This window comes from Balaenoptera musculus, chromosome 16 (assembly GCF_009873245.2).
Source record: "Balaenoptera musculus isolate JJ_BM4_2016_0621 chromosome 16, mBalMus1.pri.v3, whole genome shotgun sequence".
Lineage (NCBI taxonomy): Eukaryota > Metazoa > Chordata > Mammalia > Artiodactyla > Balaenopteridae > Balaenoptera > Balaenoptera musculus.
Window position 1 is genome coordinate 25,075,624 of NC_045800.1, and position 21,265 is coordinate 25,096,888.

Genomic DNA, 21,265 nt, shown 5'->3' on the forward strand with positions numbered 1-21,265 from the left:
GGGATGTCAAGTTCTGTCAGATTATTAATTAAAATTGTGTTTGGGGAGATGTTTATTGTAAAACTTTTTATTATGAAGAATTTCAAATATATACAAAATTACAGATAACAGTATAATGATCTATCATATGTCTATCTTATTGCAAATAAGCAAAAACAAGATTAAAAAATCCAACCCCCCAAACACACACACACACACACACACACACACACACACACACACACACACACACACACGAAGGAGTCGAGTCTTACAGAGTTCACCAGCCAGTAAGTGGTGAAGCTGGGACTTGAACCCAGGTGTGGCAAACTCCAAAGTTCTTGCTCTCATTTATTAGGGCACATAGCCTCAGTAAGTATGAAAAGAGGTCAGACCAGGTTACATTTCCATGTGGTTGTAATCAATGCTAAGGTTTGGAGCCGACCTACACTAAAATCTCAGGTCTACTGGTAGCCGTCCCAGAACACTGTTAGCTTTGTGTCTTCTTTTGCCACAGATCACATCTCCAGGAACCTAAGGGCAGCTAGGCAATGATGTCAGAATGAGAGATGTAGCTCCACCAACAAGAAACAATCTGGAGCTCATTAACCTACATGTAGCTTGTAATCTCCTCTCCCCAACCTTGCAACGGACTACTTCCTCCTACATTTAGTCTGCATTTGTCCTTCTCAAGGCCACCCTTGGTGTGTTTTTTTAACCTAGTTTAAAGGAGAGATTGGAGCATCTGCTCTGGTGAGGGATGGAGAATGATGATGGGCTTGGAGAAAGCACCTTGCACATTTCTCCCCCCAGGTCTCAAGTCTGAACCCAGCCGTCTCACAAATGCCTACTCTTAGTTATTATGGGGTCTAATCTAGAAATGATGGGTGAATTTGCCAAAGCCTTTTCATTACTGTAAAAATAACTTAAGTTTTTCTTGAGAGTAGTTAAATTAACCTAAAGCTGTTTACAACTAACTGATCAACATTTAACCAACCCTTTTTTACTGGATACTTGCCCTGTTTCTATCACTGTGTGAAAAACTAGAAAAGAAAATACAAAGGAAATAAACAGTACACTCCCTACCTTTGAGTCATTTAGAGATTTAGGAAATGCACATAATGATGACTATACATACATTAAGGCTAAGGTCTTTGAAGTAAGGAGACTTCTGGATACCAGCCACACGATAAACTCTGCCTCATCTGCCCCACCTCCTATATAATGAAGAATGTGGTAAGAAGATAAATGCTAAAGAAGTTCAAAGAAAGGAGAGATCAGTAAAATTTTAGGTAGTTGAAAAATGTGTCACAAAAGAGATAAAATTGAAAATTGACCAGGAAACATGGTTCAAAGTTGGCTAAATAAAGGTAAGAAGCCAGGGCATTCTAGATAATGTAAATATAGATGATGATTCCAAAAATGAATAGTAGATGGTAATCAATAATTTTTAGCTTGTTTGATGAGGAAAGTATATTGAATACTATGCATTGATCAAGACTAATTTTCTTCATTTATCTCATTGTTTTTGGTCTCTAGGATGGCTTTGTGTATTCTTTTCTTATTAAAGATACAAATTACAAAGTAGAGGATTTTCTTGAGGTTGAAGGGCCTGTGGAACATTTGATGTTTTCTCCCAGTTACAGAATGTTGCTGATTCAGACAGACAAGGTATGCTAGATGGTGGTTTCTTGACATGAAATTTCAGATATTATTATTATCATCATTGCATGACAGGAATGAAGGGCAGAGTGTGTTGCAGAATGATACATTACTAGTCAGGACTCTTTAGCTTGCAAATGAAAAAATACCCAATTTAAAAGACCTAAGTAACAGAGGGATGTTTGTTTGTTTTTGTGTGTATAACTGAAAGCAAGCAAGGAATTGATATAAATCCAAGAGCTCCCATGATGCCGCATGCCTTGTTTTTCTGCCATATCTTGGCTCTGTTTCCTCTCTGCTTCCTCCTTTTCTATGCAGACTCACCCCTGTGGTGTCAAGAGAGCCTTCTGCAACTCCAATTTTGTATTTTTATCCTCTTGGTGACCCAGGTAGAAAGATACCAGTTGGAAAAAAATGTCCTGGAATCTAGACTCATTGTACTAACTTGGGTCACCTCTCTACCCCTGGGTCAAGTACTATGTCCAGAGGGATTCTAAACTCTCATTGACCAGGCATAAGTCACATGTCTACCCTTGGACCCTGGGTAGAGTCAATCCACCCAAACATGAACTGAGACTGGGGTCATGGGTGGTTCTCTAAGGAAAACACAGGTTCTGTAAGAGAAGAAGGGAGGGAAATAAATACAGGATAAAATCAAATGCCCACCTGAATTATACTGTTGGGAAGACTCCTAGGTCAGGATATATTAGTTTATATTGTTAGGCAATGATTTTAGATGAATTACAAGTAAAGTTCAATGATTTTCTGCCTAAAAGAAATTTAAATTTAAATATGGAAAGACTTAAGTTTCTGTAATTACCAGAAGTTAAACTGTGCTAATGATGTTTTAATAAATGACAAATTTAAAATATCTATGGAGAACAGGAAACAATTAAAAAGTAACAAAACAGAAGGGAGAAAGACACAAACAGAAGTTCTAAAAAAGAAAAATATACTAACAAAGAAAAAATTAAATGAATATGTCTGACAGAAGACTGGAGAATCAATGAACTGGAAGATAGATCAGAAGAAGTTGTCCAGAATGAACCCAAGAGACAAAAGTATGGGAAATACAGAAGGGAGGGTAAGAGAAATGAATGATACAGTGAAAAGATCTAACATGTATTTGATTGGAATCCCAAAGAGGAGAGAGAGTGAGACAGAGGTAATATTTAAAGAGATATTTTCCAGAACTGATTAAAGACATGAATTTACAGCTTCAAGAGGCCCAGTGAATCCCAAGCAGGAAAGATATACACACTTAAACTTAACAAAGTGAAATTTTTGAAAACCAAAGACAAAGAGAAAATCTTAAAAGCAGTCAGAGAGAAAAACAGATTATTTCAAAGGACTTTCAGTTACACTAACAGCTGACTACTCTGGCAATAATGTAAGTAAGAAAGAGTGGAATGAGATCTTCCATGTAGTGCAGGGGTCAGGAAACTTTGGACCCATGGGCCAAAACCAGCCTGCTGCTTGTTTTTGTAAATAAAGTTTTACTGGAACACAGTCAGACCCACTTGTTTATGTATTGTCTATGGCTGCTTTCACACTACAATGGTAGAATTAAGTAGTTGTGAGAGACCACGTGGCCTGCAAAGCCTAGTATATTTACTAGCTGTCCTTTTATAGAAAAAGTTTGCTGACCCCTGATTTAGTGAAATAAGGTTACTACCACCCGGAATTCTATACTCAGGGAAAATACTTTTCAGTACAGGGGTAAAAAAAGACTTTCTAGACACTCCAGGATTGAGAGTTTGTTAGCACATCATCACTAGAGAAAATTCTAAAGAATGTACTTCAGGCAGAAGGAAAATGACCCCAGGTGGAAGGACTGTGATGCAAAAAGAATGAAGAGCAGTAGTAAATGTGTAGAGAAATGTAAGTGAACACTGACTGTATAAAACAGCACAAATAATTCAAAGTTGGGTTTAAAAATAACATTGAATTAAAATTCCAGACAACAATAATGTAAGTTGGAGGGAAAGGAGTAAATGGAATAATGTATTTCAAGTTTATTTTATTGCCTGGGAGGAGAGTAAATGTTTTAAGTAACTTCTGATATTTATAAGTTAAGTATGCATGTTCTGACTGCTAAGGTAACCATAAAAGAACTGAAACATCTGATGAAATTTCCACATCATAGAGGGGGGAAGTGAAATGTTAAAAAAAAACAACCCAAAACAAGGTAAGAAAAGAGAGAAAATGAAACACAAAACAAGTGAGAAAATAGAAAGCATAAATTAAATGTAATGTTTAATCTCAGATATACTAGTAATTACAATTAAAGCAAAACAGAATAGTTGGTCTAGTTAAAAGGCAAAGATTACCATATTTGATTAAAAAAAAATCCAAACCTAACTGCACTGTTTTCAAGTGACATATCTAAAGCATAAGATTGAAAGTAAACTTTTAAAAATACAGTAACATTGAAAGTAAATTAAAAACTAAAAAGTAAAGTAAATTTAGAAAATGGGAAAAGATATATCATGCAAACATTAACCAAAAGAAAGCCTTTGGAGATATGTTAATATTAGGCAAAAAAGACTTATGGGCAAAAATCATTACTAAGGATAAATGGGCTTATTTTAGAATAGTAAAAGGTTAAATTCACTAGGAATACATAAACTTTTAAAATATATATGTACCAAATAAAATAGCCTCAAAATATATAAAGCAAAACATGACACAATGACAAGGAAAAACAAAATCATGATCTCAATAGGAGATTATAATATACTTTTCTCAGTACATGATAGAATAGACTATGTGTACTCAACATAGCAGCCAAAGTGAGCAAAGCATCTCTCTCTACTACTCAGAGCCCGCCAGTGATTCCCCATGTTATTCTGAGTAAAAGCCAAAATCTTCACTATGCTTTACAAGGCCCTTCATGATGTGGACTCCATTCCCCACACTGGCCTTATTTCCCACGACTCTTCTTATTCACCCTGCTTCAGTCATGCTGGTCATCATGCAGCTTGCTTATACGCACCAGGCATGCTCCTCCCTCAGAGTGTTTGCACTGGCTGTTCCTTCTGTCTGGAATGCGTTTCCCACAGAATCCACATGAATCCCTTCCTCATTTCCTTCAAGTCTTTTCTCTAAACACACCTTCTCTGTAAAGCCTTTCTTGGACACTCAGTTTAGAATTTCACCCTCTTATTTTGCCATGTCATATCCTCTTTCCCTGCTTTATTTTTTTCTTCTTGCAATTATTGCTCTTTAACTTACAATATATATTATTTAGAAATCTTATTCATTGACCAAATTCCCCAGTAGAATGTAAGCTCCATAAGGGCAGGGAACTTTTGTCCGTTTTGTCCTCTGATGCAGCCCCAGCATCCAGAGCTGTGTTTGGCACAGTGTATCCACTCAATATTTGTTGAAGGAATTAATGAAAGGTAAATGAATGAAAGGTAAAATCAGTAAATACCTACCAAATTTTAGACTTTACAGAGTTGTATTTTTTAGATAAACAGGAACGAAAATATTCATGTTTAACTGAAGTAAACTTGAAGAACTTGTGATCAGTTGAAAGCAGACTTCTTATTGCTAGTTAAATAAACATACCGTATTACAGTTACTTGGCAGGGATGCATAATGTATAGGATAGATTTTTTGGAGAGGTGAATTTGGAACCTGAGAATGATAAACAAGTCATAAGTAACAGCTTCAGACACACCTCTACAATTTTCACAAATGTACATTTAAAAGTTTTTGTTAGTGCCCACCATGGTCTAGTATGTGATAGAAGTTAGTTCATCTTAACAACTTTTCTGGTTTTCTACATTTTCCAAATTTTCTGCATAAATAGACATTATTTTTAAAGTCAGGAAAAAGTGCTTTGTTATGTATTGTAATCTTAAAAAATGCTTGGAAATGGAGAAAAGAAGAAAGTCCTATTTATTGATTATTTTAATTGAGGAATGAATGAATGAATCAATAAACATTTATATTTTAAGCTCCTCAAGGTCAGGGCCTTACTGAGTTTATCTCTACTTTCCCACTACCTTTTCTAACACAGTGCCTTGTTCATAGTAAGCATTTAATAACTATTTGTTGAACTGAACACACAACAATTACATTATTTTTTTTTTTTGGTATATTTATAGGGATCTATTTATATTTACACTTTTGATAAGGAGCCAACCTTTGAAAAACTCCTAGCGGCTTGTGATGGGAAATTTCAGGCAACAGACTTTATCACACCTGGAAATGAATACTGCATGGTAAGGAATATTGAATTGTTTCACATTAGGATTTAAGGGTAAGATTTTGGAAGTTCATGTGCAACCTGTTGTAAATCCCTGCATTGGGATTGGGAGCACAAAGTCTTAACCACTGGACCACCAGGGAAGTCCCCCGAGGGTACTCTTGAAGATGTTGTAGAAATGCCAACCACTTCCATCATCAAATCTACTCCCCAGTTAGAATGACATTGTCATATTGTGACTTCATAATATTAAGTCTCTGAACATGACCAAAGCAATGAAAATCTTAGGAGCCATCCTGTTTGTTTGTTTTTATTTTTTAAACTTTTTATTTTATACTGGAGTATAGTTAACAATGTTGTGATAGTTTCAGGTGTACAGTAAAGTGATTCACTTATACATATACATGTATCTATTCTTTTTCAAATTCTTTTCCCACTTAGGTTGCTACATGATATTGAGCAGAGTTCCCTGTAGGAGCCATCCTGTTTGTATTCACCATCCAGGCTTTCCAAGCCAGATGGTTAAACACATTCATTGCTAATGAGTTGTCAACACTTATTAAACTATTAGTGTTTACCCTCTCAGAGTAATGCAGCCCAATCTGAAAATGAAAATGAAGTAGTTGCCATGCACAAAACATGTATTCAGTCTACTTAGGAAAAAAAAAAAAAAAACCTTCCCTCTACATGCAGAAAATAAATTTTTTTTCTGGTGTTTAACTGCTTACTTTTAGTTGATCTCAAGAAACATATTTCACTTTTCATATGATTCATCAACAAATCCATTAAGATTTTGGGAGTTCTAGCAAATAAAAACACATAGACTATGGAATAGGTAACACTTAAGGTTTCTTCCAATCTTCAGATTCTGATTAAGTGATTTTTCTTCCAGATGTTCTCTGATAAGAATTATGTCTGTTTTTAGGGTTGTTTCAACTCAATAAAAAAGTTTAATACAAGATTTTCATGTTTAGGATTTAGATACTTGATCCACAGTATCATGTTACCCACTCCCTAGTATTCAAGAAACAGAATTTAAATTGTATCACATTGCAGTTACTTTAAGCTGCTTTCAGTCTTGATCCTGTGAAAGAGTAAAAATTATCTGTAAAAATGAATATGAACTTTGGGTTTCCAGTCCAGCATGTAAAGAACCTCACAACAAGAAAAAAGCTGAATTGGGCTTCCCTGGTGGTTCAGTGGTTAAGAATCCACCTGCCAATGCAGGAGACACGGGTTCAAGCCCTGGTCGGGGAAGACCCCACATGCCGCGGAGCAACTAAGCCCATGCACCACAGCTATTGAGCCTGTGCTCTAGAGCCTGCGAGCCACAACTACTGAAGCCTGTGTGCCTAGAGCCCGTGCTCCGCAACAAGAGAAGCCACTGCAATGAGAAGCCCGCGCACCGCAATGAAGAGTAGTCCCCACTCGCTGCAACTAGAGAAAGCCCGTGCACAGCAGCAAAGACCCAATGCAGCCAAAAATAAATAAATTAAATAAATTAATTAATATATCTTAAAAAAAAAAAGAAAAAAACTGAATAAATTTTAAATCAACAATTCCTCTTAGACCCATCAGAGAATTGAGGTCATAGGGAAAACCACTCCCCCCAAAATTATAGAGACAGACAGGCAGATGCAAAGAATTACAGCTTACTGGAGCAGATGCCCAGAAGTAGAAACCACCACTGGAGCCAGTACCCAGGGGGATTACAACTGGAGAAACTGCACATCTCAGACCAAAACAAGGACACCAGAGGAAATTTTAGTTTCTGACACATTCAACTACAGCAAACAGTAAACACAGTCTAACTCCTAGCCAGATAAACATAAAACCTCACACTACAGCCTATTTAATTCATATTCTTTTACCCAGTACATCATGTCCAGCTTTGAACAAAAATTATAAGGCATACCAAAAGGCAACAACAGAAGAGACAGAGCAAGCATCAGAATTAGACTCAGATATGACAGACATGTTGTAATTATCAGGCCAGAAATTTAAAACAAACTATGATTAATATACTAGGGATTCTTATGGAAACAGTGGACAACATGAAAGAATGACTGGATAATATGAGCAGAGATATGAAAACTCTAAGAAAGAAAAAAAGAAATATTAGAAATAAAAAGCACTGTAACAGAAATGAAGAATGCCTTTGGTGGGCTCATCAATAGACTGAATATTGCAAAGGAAAGAATCAATAAGCTTAAAGAAATGTCAGTAGAACCTTCCAACACTGAAATGCAAAGAGAAAAAAGAATGAAAAAGAAAGAACAGAATATCCAAGAAAATGGGACAATTATAAATGGTATAACATACACATAATAGGAATACTAGAAGGAGAAGAAAGAAAGGAAGGAACAGAGGAAATGTTTCAAGTAATAATAGCTGAGAATTTTTCAAAATTAATGACAGATCCAGGAAGCTCAGAGAACACTAGTGGGATAAATACCAAAAAATCTACACCAAAGCTTGTTATATTCAAACTATAGAAAATCTAAAACAAAGTAAAAATTTTGAAAAAAATCCAAAGGGAAAAAAAAAACCTTACCCTTGAAGAAACAAAGATAAGAATCACAGTGGTCTGCTCTTCAGAAATCATGTAAGCAAAAGTAGAGTGAATATCTAAAGTGTTGAAAGAAAGAAAAAAAAAAACCCAGGATTCTATATCCAGCAAAATTATCCTTCAAAAGTGAAGGAAAAAATATTTTCTCAGGGCTTCCCTGGTGGCGCAGTGGTTGAGAATCTGCCTGCCAATGCAGGGGACATGGGTTCAAGCCCTGGTCTGGGAAGATCCCACATGCCATGGAGCAACTGGGCCCGTGAGCCACAATTACTGAGCCTGCGCGTCTGGAGCCTGTGCTCCGCAACAAGAGAGGCCGCAATGGTGAGAGGCCCGCGCACCGCGATGAAGAGTGGTCCCCACTTGCCGCAACTAGAGAAAGCCCTCGCACAGAAACGAAGACTCAACACAGTCATAAATAAATAAATAAAAGAACGTGAATTTCTTTAAAAAAAAAAAAAAAGCAAACTGGGCTATTCATTTCAGTAACAGTCAAGTGGTCTTAGTTTGCATTCAATTTCCAATCAGTTTCTCAATCTATTAAGAAAAAATATATATATATTTTCTCAGACAAATAAAAATTGAGGGAATTTGTCACTAGCAGAACTGCCTTGCAAGGAATGTTAAAAGAAATTTTTCAGAGAGACAGACCAGCAGGCAGAAGATCAAAATCATAGGTGAATTGAACAATACCATCAGTCAACTGGATCTAATTGACATCTATAGACTACCTCATCAAATGATAGCATAATATACATTCTTCTCAAGCTCACATGAATTATCCACCAAAATAGATCACATTCTTGGTCATAAAACATACCTTAACCATTTAAAAGAAATACGTTCTCAGGCTACATGGAATTAAATTAGAAGTAAATAACAGAAAGGTAGCTGGAAACTCCCCCCACCCCAAAATAATTGGAGAGTAAACAACACACTTCTAATAACACATGGCTCAAAGAAGTCTTAAGAGTAATTAAAAATTTGAACTAAATGAAAATGAATATACTACATATCAAGATTTATGGGATTTTGCAGTGAATACAGGGCTTAGAGGGAAATTTATAGCATTCAATGCATATATTAGAAAAGAAGAATGTTTAAGATCAATTATCTAAGCCCCCACTTTAGGAAATAGAAAAAAAAAAAAACACCAAAATTAAATCCAAAGTAAGCAGAAGAAAAGAAATAATAAATATGAGAGCAGAATGCAATGAAACTAAAAATAGGAAATCAGTAGAGAAAATCTAAGAAACCAAAAGCTGGTCCTTTAAAAAGATCAATAAAATTGATAAACTTCTAGCCAAGTTAATGAGGCAGTGGGGGGAGGAGGGAGAGAGAGAGAGGAGATACAAATTACTAACATCAGAAATGAAAATTAAAGAGGGGTCATTACTACTGACCCCAGGGACATTAAGAGGATAATAAAAAGAGTACAGTCATCCTTCAGTATCCATGGGGGATTGGTTACAGGACTCCCTGTGGATACCAAAATCCACGAATGCTCAAGTCCTTTATATAAAATGGCATAGTACAGTCAGCTCTCTGTATCTGCAGATGCAGAACCCAGATACAGAGGGCCAACCATATTATGAACAACTCTATGCCTACAAATTTGATAATTAGATGAAAGGGACCAATTCTTTGAAAGATACAATCTACCAAAACTCATACAAGGAGAAATAAATAATCTGAGCCTATATCTATTAAATAAATTGAATAAATAATAACATTACAAAACAAAACCTCTCAGCAAACAACAAAGAGTGGGTAACTTCTTCAATCTGATAAAGGACATCTTTAAAAAAAAAAAAAAACCTTAATGAAATCAACTGGAAGTCCTAGCTAATGCAGTAAGACAAAAAAAGGGGGGTGGGGGTGGGGAATAAAAGGTATTAAGATTGCGAGGGAAGAAATAAAACTTTGTTCTTAGATGACCTGATTGTCTATGCAGAAAATCCCAGAGAATCAATAAAAAATCCTTCTGGAGCTAAGTGATTATAACAAGGTTGCAGGGTACAAGTTTAATATACAAAAGTCAATTGCTTTCTTATACAAACAGTGAAGAATTGGAATTTGAAATTTAAAACACAATACCATTTACGTTAGCACTGAAAAAGTAAAATAGGAATATAACAAAATATGTACAAGATATATATGAGAAAAACTATAAAACTCTGATGAAAGAAATCAAACAAGATCTAAATAAATGCATAAATATTTCATGTACATGGGTAAGAAGACTCAGTATTATTAAGATGTTGATTCTTTCTAATTTGGCTTATAGATTCAATGCAATTCCGATCAACATTCCAGTAAATTATTTTGTGGATATCAATAAACTGCTTCTAGAACTTATTGATTCTAGAACTTACTGATTGTAGAATTGGGTAGGACTAACACTACCCAATTTCAATATTTACTATAAAGCTACAGTAATCAAGACAGTATGATATTCGTGAGAGAATTAGACAAACAGATCAATGGAACAGTGTCTAGAAATATAGTCAACTGACCTTTCACAAATATGCAAAAGCAATTTAATTGAGAAAGCATAGTTTTTTTCAACAAATGGTGCAGGAGCAAATGGACATTCACATGCCAAAAAAAAAAAATCTAGTCACAGATCTTACACCCTTCACAAAAAATTAACTCAAAATGGATTGTAGACCTAAATGTAAAATACAAAACTGTAAAACTCCTAGGAGATAACATAGGAGAAAAATCTAAGTGACCTTGGGTTTGGTAATGACTTTCTAGACACAACACCAAAAATGCAATCCATGAAAGAAAAAATTGATAAGCTGGACTTCATCAAAATTAAAGACTTCTGCTCTGCAAAAGACACTGTTAAGAGAAAGAAAAGACAAAGCACCGACTGGAAGAAAAATCTTTGCAAAACATATATCTGATAAAATACTGGCATCCAAAATATACAAAGAACTATTAAAACTCAACAATCAGAAAATAAACAACCCCATTGAAAAATGGGCAAAAAAAATCTGAATAAACACCTTAACACAGAAGGTATACAGGTGGCAAATAAGAAAGATGAAAAGATGTTCAACATTTTTCGTCATTAGAGAATTGCAAATTAAAACAATGCTACACACCTATTAGAATGTCTAGAATCCAAAACACTGACAGTACAAAGTGCTAGTGAGGATATGGAGCAACAGAAACCCTCATTCACTACTGAGGCAAAATGGTACAGCCCCTTTGGAAGACAGTTGGCAGTTTCTACAAAATTAAACATACTCTTACAATATGATTCAGCAATTGGGCTTCTTAGTGTTTACCCACATTAGTTGAAATCTTATGCCCACACTAAAATCTGCATGTGAATGCTTATAGCATCTTTATTCATAATTGCCAAAACTTGGAAGCAATCAAGATGTCCTTCAATAAGAGAATGAATAAACAAACTGTGGTACATCCATACAATGGAATATTATTCAGTACTAAAAAGAAATGAGCTATAAAGCCATGAAAAGACATAGAGAAACCTTAAATGCATATTGCTATGTGAAAGAAGGCAATCTGAGAAAGCTGTATGGTTCCCTCTGTAAGACATTCTGGACAAGGCACAATTGTGGAGACACTAAAAAAAATCAGTGGTTGCCAGAGGTTCAGTGGGAAGGGAGGGAGGGATGAAGAGGTGAAGCATAGAGGATTTTTAGGGCAGTAAAACTATTCTGTATGATACTGTGATGGTGGTTACATGTCATCGTACGTTTGTCAAAACCCATAGAATGTATAACACAAAGAGTAAACCCTAAGGTAAACTATGGCTTTAGTCCATAACACTGTATCAATATTGGCTCATCAATTCTAACAAATGCACCACAATAGTGCAAGATGTTAGTAACAGGGAAAATTGTATGGATATTGGGAAGGGCAGGGAGGGAAGTGCAACTCTCTACTTCCTGCTCAAAATTTCTGTAATCCTAAAACTGCTCTTAAAAGCAAAGTCTATTAATTTTTTAAAATACCAATTGTGATTTTCTATTCCTAGGCTTATTCACTAGGAAATTCATTGAATTTCCAAGTAACTTATTTCAATTATGTTACACAGAGAAAAAAACCTTTATTTCACTTTTCTAATCCTAATTAGTTATTATGTGTTACTTAAATTGCATTAAAGGTAATAGTTAATTTTTGTCAAATCAGAAGTATTGACATTGAAATTGTAAAGTAATTTTAATCCACATAAATAAAATGAAATTTTATACTAAATCATTTTAGTGTGTGACATACTAGAAAGGAGTTTAGAACATACTCCCATAGCAAAGTCTTGTTTTCCATTTGAGTTTTCTTTTTCTTTCTTTTACAGACTCTCACACAGTCAGGAGAAGTTTGTGTTTGGGGTATAGAGGATGGTGCTTGTGTCAGCAAGATTTATCTGAATATCCCAGTAAGTGTGCCTTATAAATGAATTTAAAAATATATATATTGAATTCTACTCCAACCTACTTTTTCATATTCACATGTCAATAGTCTGTGGAAATACTCATTACAGAGGCCTTATTGCATTTTTACCTTATATATTAGAGTAATTCTTGTGTATAAATTATATTCCACAGCCCAGAGAGTGGAACATAAGATACTCTACTGGTGTATGGGAAAGAACAAGATTTTCTGTGGTGGCAGTTATTCCTGAAACACTAATGGTTTATATCTCACTGAGGCTGTAAGTTCATTGTGGATTGAAAGGTTCTCTGCTCCACACGACCTTTCAGGGAACAAAGTCGACAGAGGCTCCACCAGCTAATAGCTCCTCAGTGCCATGGTATGGGAAGAGTGCTGGAAGTTCTTGAATTAGCAATTAAGTGCTTTTACTAAAAAATGAAACATCTCCTTGGCAGTAACTAGATAAATGGCCCCATCTAACCTCAAGAGGATCGGTTAGAAATGAAAGAAAGGGACTTCCCTGGTGGCGCAGTGGATAAGAATCCGCCTGCCAATGCAGGGGAACATGGGTTCAAACCCTAGTCTGGGAAGATCCCACATGCTGCGGAGCAACTAAGCCTGTGCGCCACAACTGCTGAGCCAGTGCTCTAGAGCCCACGAGCCACAACTACTGAGCCTGTGTGCCACAACTACTGGAGCCCGCATGCCACAACTACTGAAGCCCGCGTGCCTAGAGCCCATGCTCCACAACAAGAGAAGCCACCACAATGAGAAGCTTGCGCACTGCAGTGAACAGTAGCCCCGCTCGCCGAAACTAGAGAAAGCCTGTGTGCAACAACAAAGACCCAGTGCAGCCAAAAATAAATAAATTAAAACAAACAAACAAATGAAAGAAAAGTACCACTCTAACCAGCTTGAGCCAAAAATTAAAAAGTGGGGGTTATTGACTCAATCAACTATAAAGTATAGAGTTTGTCTGGGCTCAGCTGTGGCTTGATCTAGAAACTCAAATGATATTACCAAGGATCTTGTTTTCCTCTCTGTCTGTATACTATGTCTTTAGTTTCATCTTAGGCTTCATTTAGTGGTACCCAAATGCCTCAGGTACCAGCGTCACATCAGATCATCAGGGAAGAAAGCCTCCTACAGTGGGAGGAGGAAAAGAAGAGAAGTTTCTCCTTTTCAGAAGGCTTAGTAAATACCTCCTAATGTCTTAATAATAACACTGAACTAATCACTGTAGACAGGGGGATGAGAAATGCTAACTGGCTTAAAATCAGCCATGGAAATGGGAGTCAGATCTGTTCCACTCAACCCTGAAAATAGGGGAGAAATGGTTTCTCAATGGATATTCAAGAAATTTTCCAGAAGGAAGGTGTATTGATGCTGGGTGGCAAACCACAATTCCTTACCTAAACCTAACCCTAACCTACCATAAGGTGATACCATTCTTTCCACCATGTTCATGGTGCATTTTACATAAAATAATATTTTTAAAAATATAAAAAGACCAAGAAACAGTGGTAATGCTATTTTTTCTTAAATTATCATTTTCTGTATTACACAGTTCTAGATGAGTTATGGGTCTTCGTAGTAGGAAGAGAAGTTACAATCCTTCTCTATTATAAATTAAAATCTCAGTTATAATACAAGATGAAGCGTCATACCTCACATAAGAGGATTACAATATGCAAAAGGATGCAAGAGGATTACAAGATGCATAAAATTCAATGAGATAAAAAACTCATCCTAAAAAAGTAAAGATAAAAATTCTTACCTGAAAGAATATGTGTAGACTCCATAATCTATGTGACAAGGTTTATATGTATTCATTTCTGTTAGAATTACTAGAACTAGAAAAATCTTAAAGCTCATCTGATCACACCTCCTTTTACAGATGAGAGACATACAGATGTTTAACAACCCACCCAAGGGTCTGTATAATCAGGACTTACCTTAATAATAATAATAATCAGGAGGGATATAGGTACCACCAAAAGGCCCTCTTTCTGCTTCAGATATGTTCCCTTCCTCTGATGAGAGGGGAGAGATTCAGACAGCTGTCACAGTTAATTAGACAACCCTTCACTGAGCTCCAAACCAGGCATTGTACACTCATGTAGTTCAGCTCTTATTGGGGAGAGTCAGTGGTTTCTCCTTACTGGAGGATACTGCTGCCCCATGGGGAAATGATAAGTGGATTGACCCAGCAGTGCTGAGGCCAGATCTCCCTGCCTGTGCTGGGGACTGTGTTCCCCGTGAACATTTTAGGCAGTGGTCCTTAGAGAACCCTGCTCAGCGTCATGATGGCAGGATGCCTGAACACTACTAGCTTCCCCTGATGGTGCCTGCTAGGGTAACTAAGACCCCTCCAAGTATTGCTGTACATATTTAGCCTAGTCCACAATAGCCCTGGAATGGAGGGTAATTTCAACCGATTATTTTGAGGAAACACAGACACACAGACACACACACTGAGATCTCCCATAAAGGCTTTTAGCTAAAAAAAACAAACCCTCACCACTTTGTTTCCAGTTTCATACTGAGATACCACTAAAGACTCAAACTGGTTAAGGCTTGGAAAATTCACTTTAAAAAATAAAATGAAAACCTGCTCAATGGGGAAACCATGCATTCTAATGGGGCAGGACACCTGAGTTTTCCTCTGAGCTTTGTTACAAGCTATGGGATCCTGGGGCAAATTGCTACATTTTTCTTTGCCTCCATTTTCTAGTCTGCAAAACAATGATCTCTTTAAGATCTTTTCTATTTCTAACATTCCATTATTTTATTCAAAACAAACTACAAAATGTAATTACGTTACCAACCCTTTCAAGTTGGGCCCCAGTAGGGGTCCTCTTCTCTGGTGTTGCCCGTGCCAATAGATTGAGACTGAGTTTGGTTCAGAAACAAAGGAAAGTTTTATTCTTTGATCAGAGAACCGAGGGGTGGGAGCTCTCGCTCTAGAGCACACGTGTTTGGGACAGGGGATGGGTGGGGATGCTCTATATGGTTCTCCTCATTGCGGGGACGGGGTGGGGGGTTGGAGCTCTCGCGGGGCTAGTGCAGCTGTGCTGCTCTGGCTTCACATCCAAGTTCTGGGTGCAGTGTCTCTGCGCACTGCCCGCCACTGCCGCCATCTTGAATTGAGGTGTCATTGGCAGCACGTCTCCACACGGCCTCGGAGTTGAGGTGTCATTTTCCTGGTCTGAAGTGCTGGGTGCAAGACTGCTGCACACAGCACCCGATGAGCAAGTGAAACAAGATGAAGCACAAAAGAAGAGGTTAGACCTTACCACCTAGATTCCATCTTATTTTTCCCGGGAAACCCAGTGGGCTTTGTCAGTGACAACTATAGAGGAATGAATCTGATTCCTTAAGTATCATGACAAAAAATTTATTCTCTTAGACATCATCTTCTGTAAATGATCGCGACATAAGCAGGAATCTGTGATGCATTTCTTTGGTGACAGGCCACGTGGTCCAGTGATATATTGGGTTGGCCAAAAAGTTCTGTAACATCTTATGGAAAAACCCAAACAAACTTTTTGGCCAACTCAATAGTTATTTTCTTAAGTCTTCCTCAGTTATGCCCCCATCTCAGGATCTACCATTATCCAGCAGATGAATGCTGATTTTTAAAAATCGCTAACATTCTATAAAATGTCCAAAAGATGCTAGGAATATATTTTAAATTTCTTATTTTATTTTTCATTATTATCAGGTATAATCATTTCGCAATCATTTAAGGATAAAAATGAAGTCATGGTTTAAAGTTCAAGCAATTTCCTTATATTTTTATCATTCTAATTTTAGGGTAAAAGAGTATGATGTACAGATTGCTGTGACTTCTTATGCTATCGATTAGCTGAAGAATGTTGAGTGTATAATCTGTAATACCACACGACACTTGCCACTCTTCTTGTTCTGCAGGCTTTTCAAATAAACTGTAGAATTCTTACGTGAGGGAGAACAGGTTTCATTTTCTGGCACAGTGAAGTTGAGCATCTGGGGGGTTATTTTATTTTATTTTATTTTATATTAAAGTGTAATTGATTTACAATACTGTGTTATTTTCAGGTGTACAGCATAGTGATTCAGTATTTTTGCAGGTTATACTCCATTATAGGTTATTACAAGATAGCAGGTATAATTCCCTGTGCTCTACAGTATACCCTTGTTGCTTATCTGTTTTATGTATAGTAGTTTGTGTCTGTTAATCCCATACCCCTAATTTGTCCCTCCCTCCTTGTCTCTTCCCTTTGGTAACCACAAGTTTGTTTTCCATATCTGTGAGTCTGTTTCTGTATGGCGTTTATTTTAAACAGGCAACAGTTCTGGCTTGCTCTCCCTCCTCCCTCTCTGCAGCCGTGGGGACCGAGGATGGCTTTGTCCACTTCCTCGACATCCAGGACGTTGAATCCCCTCACTCAGTTCATACGGCCTATCTCTCTGAATCGCCCGTGCAGCACCTCCTGTAAGTAATGCCTGCTTCTGGCAGCAACTTTGTCAGGCCTGTCTGTTGAGAATTCCAGTGAAGCCCTAATTTCTTTTAATTTTAAGTTTTACATGTGTTGTTTTGAAAATTAATGTATTGACTCGGTTCTACCTTCAAGAAGTACAGAGCAGTGTATGGTACAGTTTCCCACGCTTGTCCCCGAATACCCAGTTCTCCTCACTGGAGGCAGCCTGTTACCAATTTCTCATGTCTTTTTTCTGGATATATTTTATTCACAAACAAGCAAAAAAGTTAAGTACTTCCTTTTAATTATATGAATACATATCAAGCACTTAGAGTGTGCCAAGCACTTCTGTTGTATTAACTTCATGAGATAGATATTCTTATTGTGTCCATTTTAGAGATAAGGAAGATGATGCACAAAGAATTTAAATAATAATTAATATTACACGCATAGTAAATGGCAAGTTTTAGGATTTGAACTGAGGCAGTTGGGCTCCAGAGTCATTGCCTTGGCTCTTACAGGGCAGCAAACCATATACAATGTTCTGCACCTCAATTTTTTTTTTTCACTTAATGGTATGTCTTAGAGAAAGTCTTCTATCCACACATGAAGACCTTCCTCATTCTTTTTTACAGCTACATGGTATTCCATTATATGGGTATACCATAATTTTTAAAAGATAATATACTGATGGACATTTAGTTGATTTCAAATTTTTTGAAGCAATACTTTTAAGAAGACAGCATAGAGCATTGGATTTAGATTCATGTTATTATTCTTTCTTTCATTATATCATAATAGTAAGTATTAATAAGAAATGACATTTATGCCCTGCTTTACAGCTTAAGGTGCTGTCACACATTGTAGCTTATTGAGTGTGATATTTGCCACACATTCAGAAAAGTATTATGCTTGTTCCTATTTCACAAGTGAGATAATTTAGGTTCAGAGAGGTTAAGGGAAGCATTTGCCCAAGATTACTCAACTAGTGCCGGGAAGGGCTGGGTTTCCACCATCTGCGTTGTTCCTACAAGCTCTGCTGCCTCTGGCTCAGTGGGGAAGGATCTGTAGTCTCCCTCCATTTACATTCTGCTCCTCTGTACCGTATTTTTTGGTGCTCCTTTTTCAGATCTTTCTCTCTTACCCTAATTTGCATTTCCCACTTGTTCCAGTTTGATGAAAGGATAGAAACATTTCACTACATTCTTCCTCTTTCTGCCAGGATGGGTACTGAGAGGCATTGGAATGTTCCACTCATCACTAATTTGACAATTGTTTATGTCCACTTGCAATATTAAGAAAGCTTTACTGTCATATTTCATTTACTTATGATGAAATAGTCACCCATTTTTAGTGAATCTTCTTGACCATGTACTTATAAGTTGCAATTGGGAAACAGTATTAGCCTAGAATGTAATGATTACATTTATATATAATCACTTGCCTTTTATAAGGTCTGATAATATTAAAAATCACAAACCATAAGAATAAATGGTTTTGGATGTATCTCCACGCTGTCATTCAATAAATTTGTTTACCATCTTATTAGTGAAACAAGTAGAATCTGATAATCAGATTTCTTCTTTTCTAGGTATGACCAGAGGGGAATGTATCTATTAGTTGGAACATCAGAAGGACACGTCTTTGTTATCAATGCCAAACCCTCAAGCTTATTTCAGATTCTTGGATTCATAGGTACTTACGTAGAATGCTTATTAACTTAAAATATTGGTCACTTTATTCCAAAGAATTTAAAGTTGTGAAAATGGGGCTATGGTGAAACAATTACTTGTAGCATGTTTTCTAAAACAGAGACATTTAAATAACTGTTCAAAGTTACTTAAGAGAATTCCCACATCATATGTAGAGGTTTCGGTACATGTACTTGGTACATAGTTGATGGTAAATAAATCTTCTTGAATCAATTAATGAATTAATGAAATGGCTAAATGTTTCTAATGTTACTACAAAGGAACATTGGGTTGGTTTATCCCTGAAATACTTTTTAAATAACATTTGATCTCTATTTAATTAAGATATCTAAAGAAAGTTTTGTTCCGTGCATCTTTAGAGTTTCCTCTTTAAACAAAATGACATCCAGCTTTTGCAGTAATGTGCATCCAAATGCCCAGGTAAACCACAGATTTGGTAGGTGAGATAGCACTTAGGTGATAAATAATAAGAACTAATACTTTTCTTTCTGGCTTTACATACAAAATATGTATGTATATTCTAAAATCCATGTATTGATTTTTTTTTTAATAATGTGCTCCTGTCCTTTGCACAATTTTCTGTTAGATTTTTTTAAAAATTATTTATTTATTTATTTTTGGCTGTGTTGGGTCTTCGTTTCTGTGCGAGGGCTTTCTCTAGTTGCGGCAAGCGGGGGCCACTCTTCATCACGGTGCGTGGGCCTCTCACTATCGTGGCCTCTTTTGTTGCGGAGCACAGGCTCCAGATGCGCAGGCTCAGTAGTTGTGGCTCACAGGCCTAGTTGCTCCGCGGCATGTGGGATCTTCCCAGACCAGGGCTCTAACCCGTGTCCCCTGCGTTAGCAGACAGATTCTCAACCACTGCGCCACCAGGGAAGCCCTATGTATTGATTTTTAAAAATTGAGTGCCTGCTAGTTGTAAGATGCTGAACCTAGGCTCTGTGGGAGCATGGAAAGGTCAAGGAGACAATTTAGTGGAAGAGGAATAGCAGAGAGCTGCGTAGGCTCAGGGGAAGAAGCAATTAATTCTGCCATGTGTGAAGAAAGGAGTGGAAGTGATGGAGTGGCACAGAGGACTGGGGGAGAGTTTTCCAAAGACTTAAAGTAGTGGAGGATGGGGCTTGTTGGTATTCTAGCTTGGGACAAAAGTTTCAGCAAAGGCACTTGGAATGGTAAGAAGTCTGGTGTAACAGGTAAATAAGAGTTTACTAGATGATGATCATGGTGACAAAGTCTGAAAGGAAGTGGAGCACGCTGAACATCATTCCAAGGAGTCTGGACTTTGTTCTGTAGTTAATGACACATCATCAGATGTTTTCAAGATGGGACTGGTGTGATTTGACTTGGTTTTTAGAGGACGACTCTGGCATCACTGTGAAGGCTGGAGCAGAAAGGCAAGAGAATGGAATAAAAAAGACAAGTTAGGAAACTATAATATTATAGTAACTTAGGCAAGAAATGATACTAATCATAACAATAGCCAACATTTATTGAGGGATTCCTTACCATGTGATAGACAGTATTCTAAGTACTTGGCACGTGTTCATTCATTTAATTCTTACAGACAACTTTCATGAGGTGGAGACTACTGTTATGCCCAATTTAAACATAAGACAACTGAGACACAATGAGGTTAAGTATTTGTTCAAAGCCATGAAGGTAGGTGGTGGTGGAGCCAGGACTCAGACTCAGGAAGACCGGCTTCAGGGCTTGTGATATTATCCACAATGCACGAGCCCATGCAGCAGTCATGGGAAGAGAAAGGAGGGGACAGCTCTGAGTGATGGAATTGGTAGGACTTGATAATTGATTATATGTGAAAGGGAGTGATCAGCAATGACTCCAAAGTTTGTAACCTGGATGGTGGAAGTTTGTGCTGTCATCAATTGAAGTAAAAACTCAGGGAAAAAGAAAGTTATGGAGGTAGAGGGATGGGGTGAGCTGACAAGCTCTGTAGAGTTGAAGCCAATAAACTCTTCATTTGGGAATCTTTACCATAAATTTGGAAATGAAGATTTGTAGTTCAAAGTTTAATGATAGAAGTCTGATATTGAAATCATGGAAGCTGATGAGATGGTTTAAGACAGAGTTGAAGCAAATCCAATTGTTTAATGAGGTCAAACAGGTAACCTAAATATGTAAATTAGATGACATGGAGTGTGGTAGGACCTATGGCTGACCTCAGAATGGGTACCAGTCCTGCCTAAATGTTACATTTTTCAACATATCTGGTCAGTCAGAGTGTGGGATGGGAAAA

General features: G+C 37.0%; 1 protein-coding gene across 5 annotated transcripts in view; it reads left to right on the forward strand.

Moving 5' to 3' along the window:
- The window catches only part of CFAP43 (cilia and flagella associated protein 43), a 104,064-nt gene that overhangs the window by 25,966 nt on the left and 56,833 nt on the right, over nt 1-21,265 (forward strand). For all 5 annotated transcript variants that reach the window (XM_036829763.1, XM_036829765.1, XM_036829764.1 and 2 more), the window contains exons 8-12: nt 1,519-1,650; nt 5,757-5,873; nt 12,757-12,837; nt 17,162-17,310; nt 18,888-18,991. In XM_036829763.1, the coding sequence (XP_036685658.1) occupies nt 1,519-1,650; nt 5,757-5,873; nt 12,757-12,837; nt 17,162-17,310; nt 18,888-18,991 (583 nt within the window). The remainder of the gene's footprint in view (nt 1-1,518; nt 1,651-5,756; nt 5,874-12,756; nt 12,838-17,161; nt 17,311-18,887; nt 18,992-21,265) is intronic.